Raw genomic sequence first — 14,923 nt, forward strand, 5'->3', positions numbered from 1 at the left:
TGATGATTCCTTATTTCCCTGGTAACATTTTCCTTTGTTTAATACAATTTCCACATTTCAGCCACTCACTTGATCAGCGTGAACAATTTCAAAATGATAATCTATTGGAACAGATCTTCATATATAGCTGTAAATAGTGGTTGATTCTGGCATGATGCAAATATTATAATGGGATTTATTATAGGTCGTTTTGTTTTGAAGCTGGAAGCCATTGACATGGACATGATTTTCATATAGTATGTGGTAAGAACCATTGTCTTTGTGTTTTGAATCAGCACACTGTAATTGAATGGTATTTGCCACATCACCATCTCAAGCCACGTCAAAACAAATTGCCAGCTGCTTTTTGACTATTCTCAGTTTTTTTTTTTCTTCCCTAAAATTTTAAAATAAAGAATTACTCGTAATAAATTATTTAGTAAATTTCAATAAATCAAGAGAAGCAAAAAAAGAATCTAATAAATACATCCCACATAAGAATATTTTTTGGTCGGAATCCCACATAAGAATCTAAGTAAATTTACCACTTTTTTCCTACCCCACAAATACACATGATGTTTGTGTGGCTTTGGGCTCCATCAAGTTATTTTTTACTGGCGAAGCTGCCATTTTTATAGCCCAAAAAGAAGAGAATTGAACTGCAATCACGTTTCACAGAGGAAAAATCGTATCGCGGCCCAAGTGTAAACAAAAGGAAAAAGAGGAGTAAAAACTAAGGGTTCCGAGTGAAATCCACACACTGATATTTTGAGGAAGAAAACAGAATTTTGATATTTTTGAGAGAGAGACTGCCTTATCCAGATCCCCCCCTGGAGAAAGAACACACGTGGCAGTCAGGTAAGTAATATTGATCTCATCGACCGCCGGCACTGTTGCACCTGTCATTCTACGCGCGCAGCCGCTACTTTCAGTCAGACCCTTATTATCCACTTCGGTCAAAGGTCACAAATACCCTCCTTCATTTGACAAATCAGCTTCTTTTCCGAAGGGGATAGAACCGTAATTTTGAAAACGTAGTTGATTCATCATGTTGTCCCCCAAGCACTTCAAGCATTTTTAAGTTATCTTTCTCTTCGTACAATACAATTATACAAAGGAAAAATCTCTTATCTTCTACCCTATCTCTCATTCTCTTATATGTGATCCTCCTTGTCGGTAATTTCTCCAATTTTCTTCAATCCAAACAAGCTTCAATTGCTTCATCTATAAGCTTTCTTTCACTTCCCCTCTTTTTTTCTTTTCTTTTTTTTTTCTTCCGATCATTCGATCGCAAGCTTTATTCGATTCAGATCTTTGAGGATTTTGCGTTAATTCATACTCATCGTCAATCGCTTTCCTTCAGGAAATTAATTTATCGGAATCGGATTCGGGAATCCGAGAAAATTTATGCAGCATCGGTGAGACAAAAGCTCCGGAAAACGGAAGGGTGAGAAAGCTTTGATCGGTGATTAAAGACTTCTGACCGTCGATCTTTGTTTTTGAAAGGTAGAGAGCTTTTCAAGGCCTTAAGGTCTGATTTTGGTTCTGATCTGGTTTCATATCTGTGATTGATGCTCTCTAACCCTTCCAGCTGACTATTTGGTGCTTGAAACTTAAAAGAGAGAGAGAGAGTGAGTGAGAGTGGATTTTAATTTTACTGTTAATTGTATTATTTTAACTTCACTAAATCATGATTTAATTATCAAATCAATAGCTAACGTATCCTCGTTTCATGATAATCAAACATGGGAAATATTTCGAAATATGCTGAAAAGAGAATCACTCTTTCAATTTCATATATTTTCTCGGTAACCAAACGGCACTTCATCTTTATTTTATTTATTTTGTGGTAGATTTTGGAGAAGGTACGATGGTTTCTTTGCAAGGGCCAGTAATTTGCCCCACTGTTCGCGCAAAGCAATCGGGGTATGACACTGTGCCAGTGGTAGGCCCTTTGGTGAAGGCTAGGCTTCTTAGAAGTGAATTATGTAGATTCAGAGGGGTCAGCGGTTGCATCACAAAGGCGGGTTTTGTTTCTCGCCCTCAAAATGCACGAAAATGCACAAGAGTGCATTGTACTTTCAGTTCTTCATCAAATGGTAATGGAAGTATGGCCGAGAATTTCAATGAAAATGATGAAGATTATGTCAACTCCAGTGTACTTGAAGCTGGTACGCTATGCCATCGGCACCTCATTTTTTGTAACCGCTAATTCCAGCTTAGAATTGTAATCATGAATCGTTATAATTTAGCGCTTAATGCCATAACATAAAAAATTCTTAGCAGTCTGTTTGTTTCTTGGTTCATAAATATGGTGGCAACAGTGGTCGTGATATTACTATAATTTTGTTTCCTGATTTTGTGTACTGTTATTTCCTATGAACCGTTGAATGATAAGTGTTTTGCCTTTGGTTTTTGGTGTAGTTGAGGTGAAGAGTGGAATTGATGGATTCATGATCAAAATGAGGGATGGTAGGCACATGAGGTGTGTCCATAACAACCCTCAGGGGGGCCATCTTCCCGATTATGCTCCACATCCTGCAATTGTGTTGAAGATGGAAGATGGGACTGGTCTTCTTCTCCCAATAATTGTTTGTATGTTAATATTGAACGACTACTCTCTAATATTACGAATTTTGTATTTTGGAATTTACATCCGAAATCTCTGTAACTTTATGTCAATTTGAAGTTGGGTTTACCTTTGATTGCAGTGGAGATGCCCAGTGTGTTGCTCATGGCAGCAGTGCGCAATGTTCCAATTGTATGGTTGCTCTCCCTATCGTACTTCCATTTTAATTAAGATTTTGTTTTTGTTTTTGTTTTTCTTTCTGGGTTTGTTGAGCTGGCAGAATTAGACTTCGTCAGCATATTGGATTTGCATACGAGAGGAATTCTAAAAATCTATAATTCTTGGTATTTGGTTTCCAGGCTAGGCCAACTATGTATCAAGTGGTCAGGGAGATGATTGACAAGATGGGTTATGAGGTATGTGCGATATTTTCTTCTGTTACAATATAATAATTCTTGTCTGTTACACATGCATTCTTCATGATCTTTTATTGTAATTTTGTGTTTTCCATCTCTGCAGGTCCGACTTGTCAGAGTCACCAAGAGAGTACATGAGGCATATTTTGCTCAGTTATACCTCAGAAAGGCATATACCTTCTCTTCATTTGGATTATTTTTTATTGTTATAGTTTATTATTAATATTCCTATTATATTATTGTCATTTGGGGTGGGGAAAAGGGGGGAGGGACTGCATTACTTCTGGAACATCAAATTTTAAGTGGGTTAGTGGTATAGTGACAGTGTGTTAGAAGTGATCACAGGCTGGTAGTGAGACAGAGTGTGTCAGCTTCGACCTTCGGCCTTCAGATGCCATCAACATTGCTGTAAGATGCAAGGTACGCTAATTGTGCTGCTTAAGATATCTACTTTCTGAATCTTAGATGTAAGATTGCTTAGAATTAAATTACCTACTAATTTCTTTGAACCTTTAGAATGTTCAGAAATCTGGGTATGTAGTAATTTACAAGTGTATTAAGGCCCCCAAATAGTTGGTAACAGTTTAGTGAATCCTTTTCACATTCTGTGCAGGTTCCCATACAAGTCAACAAGTACCTGGCATATAGTGATGGAATGAGAGTTATCGAATCTGGAAAGCTCTCAAGTCATGGCCCTGCTTCAGATGGTTTATTATTTACTGAGCTGGATCGGTAAGTTTTGAATGCCCTAGAGACGTATCTTTTTTTCTATCTCGAAGGGATTATTCTGGAGTTGAATTTGTGAAGCTTGTCTTGGAATGTGGTTTGGATCCCAAGGTTCAGTAGACTTTATAAAGTGCATTTATTTGGGCTTGAATAAGATGAGCTGTTAAGGGAATGCAATCTGACTGTGATCAGATGATGTAACAGTTGCCTATGGTATACTTAAATGCTTGTTCAGTCTTTTTGAAATTCATGAAGAAAGGTGTTTGAAATCTATGCATATTCCAATTGGCTAGAAGAGGTTGATTGATGGTTAAGATTAGTATCTGCATTGCATTATAATCTGAGCAAGATAGAACTGTCCTCTAAATTCATCTTTCAGTGAAATAGAGGATGCTAATTGAAACTTTATATGGTTTCAGGCCGAGTGGTCAACCATGTGTTGAAACAAAGGAGTTTAATCTTGTGCGCAACATGTTAATTGCTGCAGTTGAGGAACGCTATAGAGATGCTGGTAAGTATGTTTTACCTATCGAGGGTAAATATCTTTTGTGAGGGGAAATGTTCTGTGATGTTACTTTAGTTTGTTGCCTGCTAGTCATGGGACTATCAGGTAGCCCTTAGCCAGTTAAACTCACCATTTTTCTGTGTCAGTATGGTTGGGTGCCCATTATTGTTGCAACTCGTTAGTTGTTTGTTTGTGTGTTTGTGCCAAAGTTGTTGGAGCTTTTCAATCTCATTTTTTTTTTCATCTTCACTTGCAGCTCAGTGGAGGGACAAACTCCTCCAACTTCGTGCTAGAAGGAATTTGGCGTAACGGGTAAGAAGCTCGCTATCATTACCAAATTATTAGTTAAAACTTTGAAACATAACTGCAAGACTCTCTACCCTCCCTAGTGACTAGTGAGAGGAAGGGAAAAAAAAATCATTGTAGATTATCAGTTTTTTATTTTCAATTTTTCTGATGAAAATACTGATGTTTTATTCCTTTTTCAGCTTGTGTTCCTAGAGGTTTAAAAATTGTACATAGACACCATTCTTCGAAGTTGATAAGCTCGCCAACAGCAGTCATTCACCGTGGATCCCTGCTCTGCCCCTTATATATAATGTAAAAAGTCTGTGAATATAATATGATATATATATATGTATAATATTGATAAACTTTATTGGAAATGTAATGGCACTTGTCAGTTTTCTACTAATTATTCGGTTACTTAATTGTTGTCGTCTGGTTTATTGCATGGCATGGCATGGGCGATCCATGCCAACCAAGTTATAGCATGGTTGCTGGATCAGATGCTTTAATTTTTTGGCAAGCATAATGTTTTCACTTCAAGTTCAAACTGATGTGATGTATTGCCGTCCTGCAAATGGCAATGGCTGGTTCTACAGTGCCAAAAGTCTCTCCATTCTTTCTTTCAATGCATGCAAATCTCACAAAGGCTCCATATGTAGAAGTTTGGATTTTAAGTGAACAGACAGCTCACTGAGGAAATCAGTCCCTCCTCCACTAAAAAAAATTGTATATGACGGAGATAACATTGTTTTGCAATCAATAATGCTCTGTCATGCATAATAAGAATTTCACACTATAATATCATGCATAATAAAAATAATGTGCAAAATGTGTTTAGGTGGGAATGGCAAAACAATGCTCTAAATATGCAATGCAAGTTCTTCCCTTCATCCACAGGATATTTTTGGATTTATCAAATAATTCATACATGGGGTGGGGATATCATATTGCACTGTCACCAACCAACCATGGCATTTTTGGCCTTCAGTGCCCTAACGTACCAACGTTATGATAAAAAGAAGAAACGTGAAAAAGAAGAAAAAAAGGGATAATTCACCCTGCCCTTTATTTGGCTACACGCGTCATGATTTTGCTGTTTTGAGATAATTAATCAGTCCTTATAGGTTTCATCTCAACGCAATCTCTCAAATTATAATTATGCCGTCCACTAATAAAATTTTTTAAGGCTCATCGCAACATAAATTTTAGCACTAATAATAGCTTCCGTTTATGAGCAGACATCAGACGTGAACATAATTAATTAATGGGCCCCTTAATTAATTTCATAAATTCTATTGATCTCTTGAAAGAAGGAAAGAGTAGAGACCAACCGCCGTAACGCCGTTGTGAAATTCCCGCCAAGTCTGACGCACAGCAGGGGCATGTGGCGCATATATAAACGGGATATACGTCACCGTCATTTCCCGTGTTACACCCTTTTGGCTTCGGGCTTTGGCCAATAGCTATATTATCAATTAAATTCGATTTAAATCGTACGTTGGTTACGTGATACTAGCAATTTCAACATAAATTGGCTCTCTCTGGCTTCAAACTTTTCTGTCTCAGTCTGAACTTTGTCGAGCTCAGAACCCTGAGGCCCCGAACAACATGAAGAGTCTTTGACTGTCTTCCACCTCAAATCCCCAATTCTGGTCTTGTTTTATCGCTTAGAATTAGAAATTTAGAAATAGGAACTCTTGCTTTTGCGTCTCAGCTCTCAGAACGTGACCATGTCCGGACCACTCGATCGATTTGCCAGGCCTTGTGAGTTCACTTTCTTTGACCCGTTCCTATATTTTCTGTTCGTTAATTGTTTTCAATTCTCGCGTTCTATTCTTTATATTTCTTATTCTTAAGACTTTTGTGAAATTTTCCGCGCGTGGTTTAGTCATCCGAGATCTCTTTTGCTTTTGCGAGTTCTAGGGTTTTGATTTTTTTTTTTTTGGGGGGGGGGGGGGGGGGGGGGGGGGGGGGGGGGGTGGTGTGTGAGGAGGGGGGATTGTGTTGTTTGAATTTTACCTACTAGTCTCTAGGATTTTGGGTGTGGCCCTCGTTTGTTCTTACATGCTTTGGGAGAGATACTTAAATTTTTTTATCTTCGACTAGAATTGGATTGTGACATTGCTTGGTAACAGGATTTATGGTAAGACAACGATGTTGATGGTAGCATTAGGACTTGATGATGGTAACTTTGTTAACGCTCTTTAGGTTTTGAGGGGTTCTCTAGCCATGACGAGAGAAAAGAAAGGAAGTCAGATTATGAGAATTCAGAGGACGATAGGAGGACTAGAATTGGGAACCTGAAGAAGAAAGCAATCGATGCGTCTAGTAAATTCAGACATTCGCTCAAGAAGAAAAGGAGGAAGAGTAGCAGTCGGCTCACTTCTGTTTCAATTGAGGATGTACGGGACGTTGAGGAGCTACGGGCTGTTGATGCATTTCGGCAGGCACTTATCTTGGAAGAATTGCTACCTCCAACACTTGATGACTATCATATGTTGTTGAGGTATTCATTTTCCCTTTTTTCTTCAAAAAAATAAGAGTAACGAAAAAGAAACAGAAGTTTTTTCCTGCAAAAAAAATATTCAATATGGGAAGTTTGGTTTTTTTTTTTTCCTTGTGTGGGTTCTTCCCGAGGAGTTATTCTGTTGCAGATTTTTGGTAGCAAGAAAGTTTGATATCGAGAAAGCAAAGCATATGTGGGCCAGCATGATTCAATGGAGGAAAGAATTTGGTACTGACACAATTTTGGAGGTAAATTTTCAACAGTTTCATGTAACTTGGATTTTCTTGCCCTGCAGTGCATACTTGAATCTTTGTTTCTTTAATGACTTTGGTATGCCGCCCATCAGCAGAAATAGTACTCACATTCTTACTTTTTCTTCTAGGATTTTGAGTTCAGTGAGCTGAATGAAGTTCTAAAGTACTACCCTCAGTGTTATCATGGTGTTGACAAAGAGGGAAGACCTGTTTATATCGAAAGATTGGGGAAAGTTGATTCCAGTAAGCTCATGCAAGTGAGTTCCTTGGAACGGTATGTGAGATACCATGTGCAGGAGTTTGAAAGGAGTTTTGCCATTAAGTTTCCTGCCTGTTCTATTGCTGCAAAGAGGCATATAGATTCAAGCACAACAATTTTAGATGTTCAAGGCGTGGTATGCTTTCAATTGACATGATATTTATTTTGAATTGTGCTTGGAATTTTCAATGTTGGCATAATAGATTACATTAACGTTTTGGTTTGCTCCCTCAAATTGTGTACTTTTCAGGGTTGGAAAAACTTTACCAAGTCTGCCCGTGATCTCATGGTACGGCTGCAGAAGATTGATAGTGACAACTATCCTGAGGTATGCAGACTTGATGACTAATGCCATTTTAGCTTTCAATAATTGATGCCTTTTTCAATATATGTGGTAATTTTTATTAAATCTAATGAAGCATATCTTCTAATTTATCAATTCCGTATTTGCAGACACTTTGCCGAATGTTTATAATTAATGCTGGTCCTGGTTTTAGGATGCTCTGGCCTACAGTTAAAGCATTTCTTGATGCTAGAACAACTGCGAAAATTCATGTATGGTTGACGATACATCAGACCATTGGATGTTTCTATGGACTGAAGTTCTCAACAGGGTCAGCTGATATTTTTTTTATTCTTATTTTTTTTCAGGTTCTGGGTAACAAGTACCAGAGCAAATTACTTGAAATAATCGATGCAAGGTGATTGATGCTTTTCCTTGTGGGTATGTGGGTTATTTATTGTTCAGTTGTCTTAACTATTAGATGTTGAAATATTTTGGCTCTTTTTAGTGAGTTGCCAGAATTTCTGGGTGGTAGCTGTACCTGTTCCAATCAGGGAGGTTGTATGAGGTCTGATAAGGGGCCATGGAATGACCCAAACATATTAAAGGTTCTGTTAGATGAATTATTATATTTGTGTCACGTTTTTTCTTCTGGAAACTGTGCTTTGTATGGCTTACGTGTAATGATTTTTGCTTGCAGATGGTACTTAGTGGCGAAGCACAATGTTTCAGACAAATAGTTACAGTTTCTAACAGTGAGGGAAGGATAATTGCTTCTGATAAGCCACGTATTCCAATGGTACGGATTATTAGACCATCCTACTATGGATCTGTATGTATTATTTTAGAATTGATCCAAAAAAAAAATTCTTCCTTCTGATGCTATGTTTATATTGTTAATTCAGATAAGAAGTAGTGATACATCTACCGCGGAGTCGGGATCTGAAGTGGAAGAAATTGCTTCACCGAAAGCAACTAGGAGCTACATACAACCTAAGTTGACTCCTGTTTGTGAAGAAGTAAGTGTCTCTATTCAAACAATATCTGTCATTTGAGAATGTTCAGCAACAAACGTCATTTGAGAATCCTTAGCAGGAAAAAAATGTAGAACCAATCTAATCAATGTCATGAAAGGTTTTAGCACCACTTGCTTTATTAGCAATTACATGTGTGTTTGGCTTTGCTAAACACAGGAATCTTCTGGTGTAAATGTTCATATCATGTCATCTGAATTTTGAGCTCATTGATGGTATGCTTCAATGCTTGTTTAGGCTAGGGTTGTTGGTAAAGCAAGTAGCTCTGCTGGTTTGTCAGAGTACGATGAATACGTTCCCATGGTTGACAAGGCTGTGGATATTGGATGGAAGAAACCAGTCTTGCAACAAAATCCACTTACTTCTAGAGGTTTGGAATCTTAGTTATGCTTTCACTGTACCCTGTGACATAGCGTTATTTCTTTCTTGGCAGTAATTTAAAACACTTCTTATATTTACAAACACCCTGCTACTATAAGAGTTATGCTCTTTCTTGGCAGTAATCTCTCTCTCTCTCATTGGAATACATTGCAGGGGCATCTTCACCAAGATCTGTGGGAAAAAAACCAGATGGAATCTTGGCTCATGTCTGGACTATGCTTGTGGCATTCTTTGTAGCCCTTGTTATGCTAATCCGATCTGTTGCATTACGGGCGACTAAGAAACTTCCAAACTCTGTTTTGGATTCTGCCCACAACATTCCTGACCTGACTGCTGACACAGTTCCCATGGAGGAACTCCGGCCTCCATCACCTGCTCCAGGGTTTAGCAAGGCAAACCTTCTCTCAGCTGCTTTGCAGAAGCTTGATGAACTTGAGGAGAAGGTAGGCATGCTGCAAGCAAAGCCTTTTGAGATGCCTTATGAGAAAGTGGAGCTATTGAATGCCGCTGTTTGTCGTGTAGATGCGTTAGAAGCAGAGTTGATTGCCACAAAAAAGGTAATTTTGTCTCTCATTTGATAATCGTTTGTTTGTGCCGACTTATCAACAATAGTGATTCATTGCTTGTTTTTACCTATGAAAATATCTGGTGTACCAACATGGTTGACTGAAATGTAGATATACAATGTTCACTAGTTACAACTACTGGTCTAAATATGATTTCACTAGTTCTCTCCATTTCCTGAATCTTTTTTTTTTCTTCTTATGAATCAATCTAGATTTTTTGTCAAGTATACAGTCGTCATTATATGTTAACAAGGGTTATATATGCCTATATTTTGATATTTGCATATTTTGGTCAGTTTATATATTCATCTTTGTTATTTCTTGCACTTTTCGATCATTTTGATGATTTAATTGTGATTTCATGCTTCTTCCTGACTAGGCTCTGCATGAAGCTTTAATGAGGCAGGAAGAACTTCTTGCATATATAGACGGGCAAGAACAGGCCAAGCTTCGGGTTAGTTAAAGATTTTGCTCCCTCATCTGTAGTTGAAAGATTTAATCAATGCAGGCTTTTCTATATTTTGCGAATGAAACTGAAAATTGTGCCCGTCTCTGTTGGTATGAAACAGAAAAAAGGGTGTTGCTGGTGAGGAGAGTCTGTTTCAAGAGGACTTGCGTGGTGATATGGTGGCTATCTTTGCTTGTTATGTTTAAAATATATTTTCGATATACCAAGTTTATCTTCCAGAGGTGCTGCTGTTTCTGTTTTTGTAAGCTTCCTTGTACGTTACGCGTTATAATATTGTAAATAATGAAGAGTATTGTACAACATTCCTCAAGTTCTTCGGCCTGCGTATGCGCAATGACTCTCTAATTTATTTTGATACTGTAGTTATGATATGGAGAAATTCACCACGAAATATGTTAGAACCTTAATGTTTATAACATCTGCTATAGGGTATGGCTCTCGTCATCTGCAACATTGATATACCCTACTCACCTCGTTTGGATATAACAGGAGTGATTATACTAAATTGCACGCTCGGTAATTAAGTTATTTTCATGGTTAGTGAACACGATTTCATATAAATTGAATGTTTTAGAAAAAAATTCTATCTCTAGGGAACTCATATCGTATCAATTGAAAAAAGTAAAGAGCATTCAGATACTACTTTGTCCATATTCATTTGCCTACCGTAATATCCTGCCATGCAGTTTCCATCTTGTTCTTGCTTTGGAGGAATGTGATAAGACCTTGAAGGGAAACTTGAGCATCATCACTCTTCAGCAGCTCTCCAGCAACTTCAGCAGGTGTTGCTTGCGCCTTGTAATAATCTAGCAACTTCTCAATATCTCCAAAAAGTGGGTGCTCTTGAATCCGCAAGTAATTGTATGCCAATGTCTTGAAACCACTGAAGGTGCAGTAGGACATGTGGATGTGCTGGTCCATCCGACCAGGTCGCAGCAACGCTGGATCAAGTCGGTCCTTGCGATTTGTGGTGAACACAATGATTCTCTCCTCTCCACAGGTTGACCACAATCCGTCAATGAAGTTCAATAGACCAGAGAGGGTAATCTGTAAATTAAGAAAGAAAGACATTAAGAACCCAACTTGTGAATTATATGATATATATTTTCTATACAGGCAATGTTAGGGGAGGGGGTGAAACAGGGGAGTAGTGAGCTTATATTACCTTGTCGTCTTCAACAGTTTTGGGTTCATTCTCAGCATCCCTGTTTTGCAACTCAACTGAACAATCTATATCCTCGATGACCAATATGGATCGGCTCTTGGTGCCAATCAACAACCTTCTCAAATCAGAATTGCATTGAACTTCCTTCAAATCCAAGTCAAAAATATCAAATTTCAGATAATTAGCCATGGCTGCAACCAAGCTTGATTTACCAGTGCCGGGCGGTCCAAACAGCAAGTACCCGCGTTTCCAAGCCTTGCCTACTCTCCTATAATACTCCTTCCTCTCTCTGAACCGATCAAGGTCCTCAATCAACGCCTTCTTAATCTCCGGGTCCATCGCCATGGTATCGAAAGTCGCCGGATGATCAAGGTTTATGGAACCCCAATAGTCAGTGCCGTTATAGTCGACTGTGTGGAGCTTCACCACTTTTCTCTCCTCTTTGATTTCTTTGGACTTGTTCAGAATGTAGGGCAAGTAAGAGCTGAGCACCATGTCCCTGTGCTTCTTATGGAAGCTGAGCTCCAACTGTCGAACCTCGGACTGTGAATGATCCTCACGTTTGCCATTGGAGGCTGGTTTTTGGCTGCTGACCAAAACCCACTTGAAGTTGACGCCTTTGAAACAATCAACGAGCCCTTGGTTCTTGTCTATAGTGACCAGCAACTGCTTCTCCTTTTCCGGCTTGTTGACTTTGATTCGTCGCGTAGAGGTAGAGAGCAGGGTGCCCAGATAGAGGTTGGCCGCCTCGAACATTTCGTTCGGCGTCAGGCCGTCCAGCTCTTCCACGACGACGGTGATTTGGGACGACAGCTTTTGGAGGCGCGAGTAGAAGGAATTTTGGACGACATCGGGGATGAGGTCGTTTGCAATCGTTCGGAATAGAATTGCCGATGCGGCGAGTGATGCCGCCGCTGATAGAATGGTTTTCGGGGAGGGTAGATTTTCCTGTGAGCACCACATTCTTCTCCTCTCTTTTTTTTCTCTTTTTTTTAAAAAAAAAATTTTAATTTGGTGATGATATTGAGATGCGGCTGATAACGATGAGGCGAAGGTTTTTGTAGGGTTTTATCTTCGGGTTTGCTTGGTGAGAAAGACAATCAATAACAAGAAAGTTGGGATACTACCTACTTCGAGAAAGATTCCAGTTTAGGTCGGTGGTTTCTCCACGAATGTCTTGCGACTTTATTTTATTACTTTTTTCTTTTCTCTATTGACACCTGGTTTTTTAAGTGAAGTTATCTTCTACGAAATTCAATCCAACTTAATCCAAATTTTAATTCGTTTAACAACTTTGGTTGGATGAAAATTTGTGCTGGTAGACATTTGGAATTTAAGAATTTAATTTTAAACAATTTAAATTATCTTATGAAATTAAGTTTAGAAATCTCGCTCCAAATCTATATTTTTGGTTTTGCCAACCTCACTCAAAATTTATTAACAACACGAAAACAAAACAAAAGTCATATCATGCTTAAGAAAAACTAGCTCCTTGTGAGCATATACAACTGGTTTTCTTTTTATTTTATTTTTAGAATTAAAAAAAAAAAATATAAATAATTATATTTCGTAAAAGTAGAACTTATTATTTGATTTGATTTTTATTTTTAATTTTTTTAATATAGAAAAATGTAAATTTATCATATTTTTTATTTAATTAATAATTTTAATTTTTAAATATTTAAATTAATTAATAATATTTTTTAGTATTTTGAATGCATGACGATGATATATATATAGATGACGTGGCCTACTTTTAACCATCAAATATTTTGTTAAAGACATGGACGGCTGACATGGAGTTCAGTTCTCTACATCATCGATGCGTTTGGTCCCCAGTTCGTTCGTCGTCCTCGCACTATCCTCTACTCTTCTCGCTAGGGTTTCAATTTCGTCGTCGAACAGCCACCTATTTATTGAAATTTTGTGAGTTCTTCAACCTCTAGAAAATCTCCAATCCTAACCCTAACTCACCAATCTAAAGCGGAGTTCAGAATAACCTCGATGCTTTTAGTCGTTAATTCGTTCTTGGATGCAAGAAAGAAGACAACGAAGAGTTGGGAGATGAAAAGTCGTGCTCAGAGAACGACCTTCGCATGATGAGAAGCACATGCTTATTCATTACGTGGCTGCCAGGGAATCCGAATGTCTACAGGTGAAAGTCTGAATTTGGGGCTCTTGAATTGATTGGCTTTCTCTTCCTTTGTTATTTCAATTTCTTACTGCGACTCAAAAGGTTATCTATCGTTTGCTAGGTTGGTGATGTGGTATTGTTCGTGTGCAATTCCTCAGTTGACTGCGGCGGATCGAGACAATTGGTAAGGTGCAGTGCACATTGGTAAAATTTCTGGACATTTATTGTTTCTGACTAAACATGTGTGGCCAATTTTTTTTTGATGTACCTTGTAATCCATAGTTGGCATGAGCGAGGTATAAAATATCGGTGATATCGAAAATATCGGTAGTCTAAAAATACGAAAATTTTAATGAAAATATCGGGATATTATCAATATCGATAAAAATTGAATAAAAAATAATTGATGTTACAAAAAAATTAATAAGATGGTAAGAAAGTTGTGAATTTTTTTTGGATAAATTGAATATATTTAATAAGGTTAAACTTGTAAAGTAAAAATTAGCTTGTACAATATATTAATGATATTGTTTTAAGTGTAAGGATAATGACACAGATCAAGCAAAAAATGAAGAAAGTCTAAAGGAGAAGGTTAGAGAGAATGCTGTTAGCATTCCTTATTTTATTTTCCGTGGACAGAATTTGGACGCATTGCTCTCTGCAAAACGCACGGTAAGCTTGCGTTTAGGACTTTTTACACTTTTGTAGTTGATGGGGGAAAATGATGGTGGGCTTCAGGCTTGGCAGTTGGACCTTAGGGCCCATGAATGCGTTGTCGAGTTTATTTATTTATTGGAATTACGTGAAATATGAGGGATGTATGTGGAATTTACATATTTGTGAATAAAGGAAATAGATTTATTTCAATGTAAAAGGTTTTATTGATTATTAGCTGTCCGAAAGTGAACAAAATCTAAAACGTGATGTTCCAAAGTCATTTTCCTCCAAAACCAAAACAAACCTTGGAATTGGAAGGGAAGCGCCTTGGCATTGATTTTGTGAACAAGACGGATGCTTACCTTTGATTATTATTTTTTGAGGTACACCCCCATACTTCATTTGTATACATCAAATCAAGCGTCCAGCAGTCCATATACCAAAAGACCAATCATCATTTTGTCGGAAATCTTCACACAATTACGTGTTTTGCTGAGTTAACGTCAATTAAATTCATCCATCACTTGACAAAGACTTAGTTGTTGACCATTCACAACCCTAATGCTCATAAGCCTAGATAGAGAAAAAAAAAAGTGTCTTTGTTTGTTGAAATATTAATTAAAACTCCTTGGTTTTTAATTTGTATTACACGAGAGAAATATATTATCTGTTTCTCTTTAAAAAAATACAAAAACAAAAATACTTTTCAACGAAACATCTCAACACATCCAG

At 37.7% G+C, this 14,923-nt stretch overlaps 3 protein-coding genes across 5 annotated transcripts; 2 read left to right on the forward strand and 1 right to left on the reverse strand.

Annotated features, from left to right (window-relative positions):
- On the forward strand, nt 1,027-4,905 carry LOC18789681 (bifunctional nuclease 1). 2 transcript variants are annotated; one of them, XM_007225631.2, is made up of 12 exons: nt 1,027-1,155; nt 1,343-1,485; nt 1,833-2,150; nt 2,404-2,574; nt 2,691-2,740; nt 2,908-2,964; nt 3,068-3,133; nt 3,310-3,384; nt 3,578-3,696; nt 4,110-4,201; nt 4,452-4,507; nt 4,684-4,905. In XM_007225631.2, exons 3-11 carry the CDS (start codon nt 1,850-1,852, stop codon nt 4,502-4,504), a joined length of 984 nt encoding a protein of 327 aa, XP_007225693.1. In that variant the 5' UTR covers nt 1,027-1,155; nt 1,343-1,485; nt 1,833-1,849; the 3' UTR covers nt 4,505-4,507; nt 4,684-4,905. The 2 variants fall into 2 exon arrangements, with proteins under 2 accessions (XP_007225693.1, XP_007225692.1); XM_007225630.2 differs by having other exon boundaries at nt 1,098-1,485.
- LOC18792074 (phosphatidylinositol/phosphatidylcholine transfer protein SFH8) lies at nt 5,902-10,626 on the forward strand. Of its 2 annotated transcripts, none has more exons than XM_007221952.2 (14): nt 5,902-6,247; nt 6,692-6,989; nt 7,138-7,237; nt 7,372-7,638; nt 7,753-7,830; nt 7,956-8,057; nt 8,154-8,203; nt 8,294-8,393; nt 8,486-8,584; nt 8,691-8,804; nt 9,057-9,189; nt 9,354-9,757; nt 10,146-10,220; nt 10,336-10,626. In XM_007221952.2, exons 1-14 carry the CDS (start codon nt 6,214-6,216, stop codon nt 10,354-10,356), a joined length of 1,875 nt encoding a protein of 624 aa, XP_007222014.2. In that variant the 5' UTR covers nt 5,902-6,213; the 3' UTR covers nt 10,357-10,626. The 2 variants fall into 2 exon arrangements, with proteins under 2 accessions (XP_007222014.2, XP_007222015.2); XM_007221953.2 differs by having other exon boundaries at nt 5,967-6,247; nt 6,619-6,989; nt 10,336-10,545.
- Nucleotides 10,772-12,642, reverse strand: LOC18788536 (AAA-ATPase At3g50940). Its single transcript, XM_007223321.2, has 2 exons — nt 11,401-12,642; nt 10,772-11,282 (listed from the first exon to the last, which is right to left on the reverse strand). Exons 1-2 carry the CDS (start codon nt 12,361-12,363, stop codon nt 10,890-10,892), a joined length of 1,356 nt encoding a protein of 451 aa, XP_007223383.1. The 5' UTR covers nt 12,364-12,642; the 3' UTR covers nt 10,772-10,889.

Source organism: Prunus persica, chromosome G1 (genome assembly GCF_000346465.2).
Source record: "Prunus persica cultivar Lovell chromosome G1, Prunus_persica_NCBIv2, whole genome shotgun sequence".
Lineage (NCBI taxonomy): Eukaryota > Viridiplantae > Streptophyta > Magnoliopsida > Rosales > Rosaceae > Prunus > Prunus persica.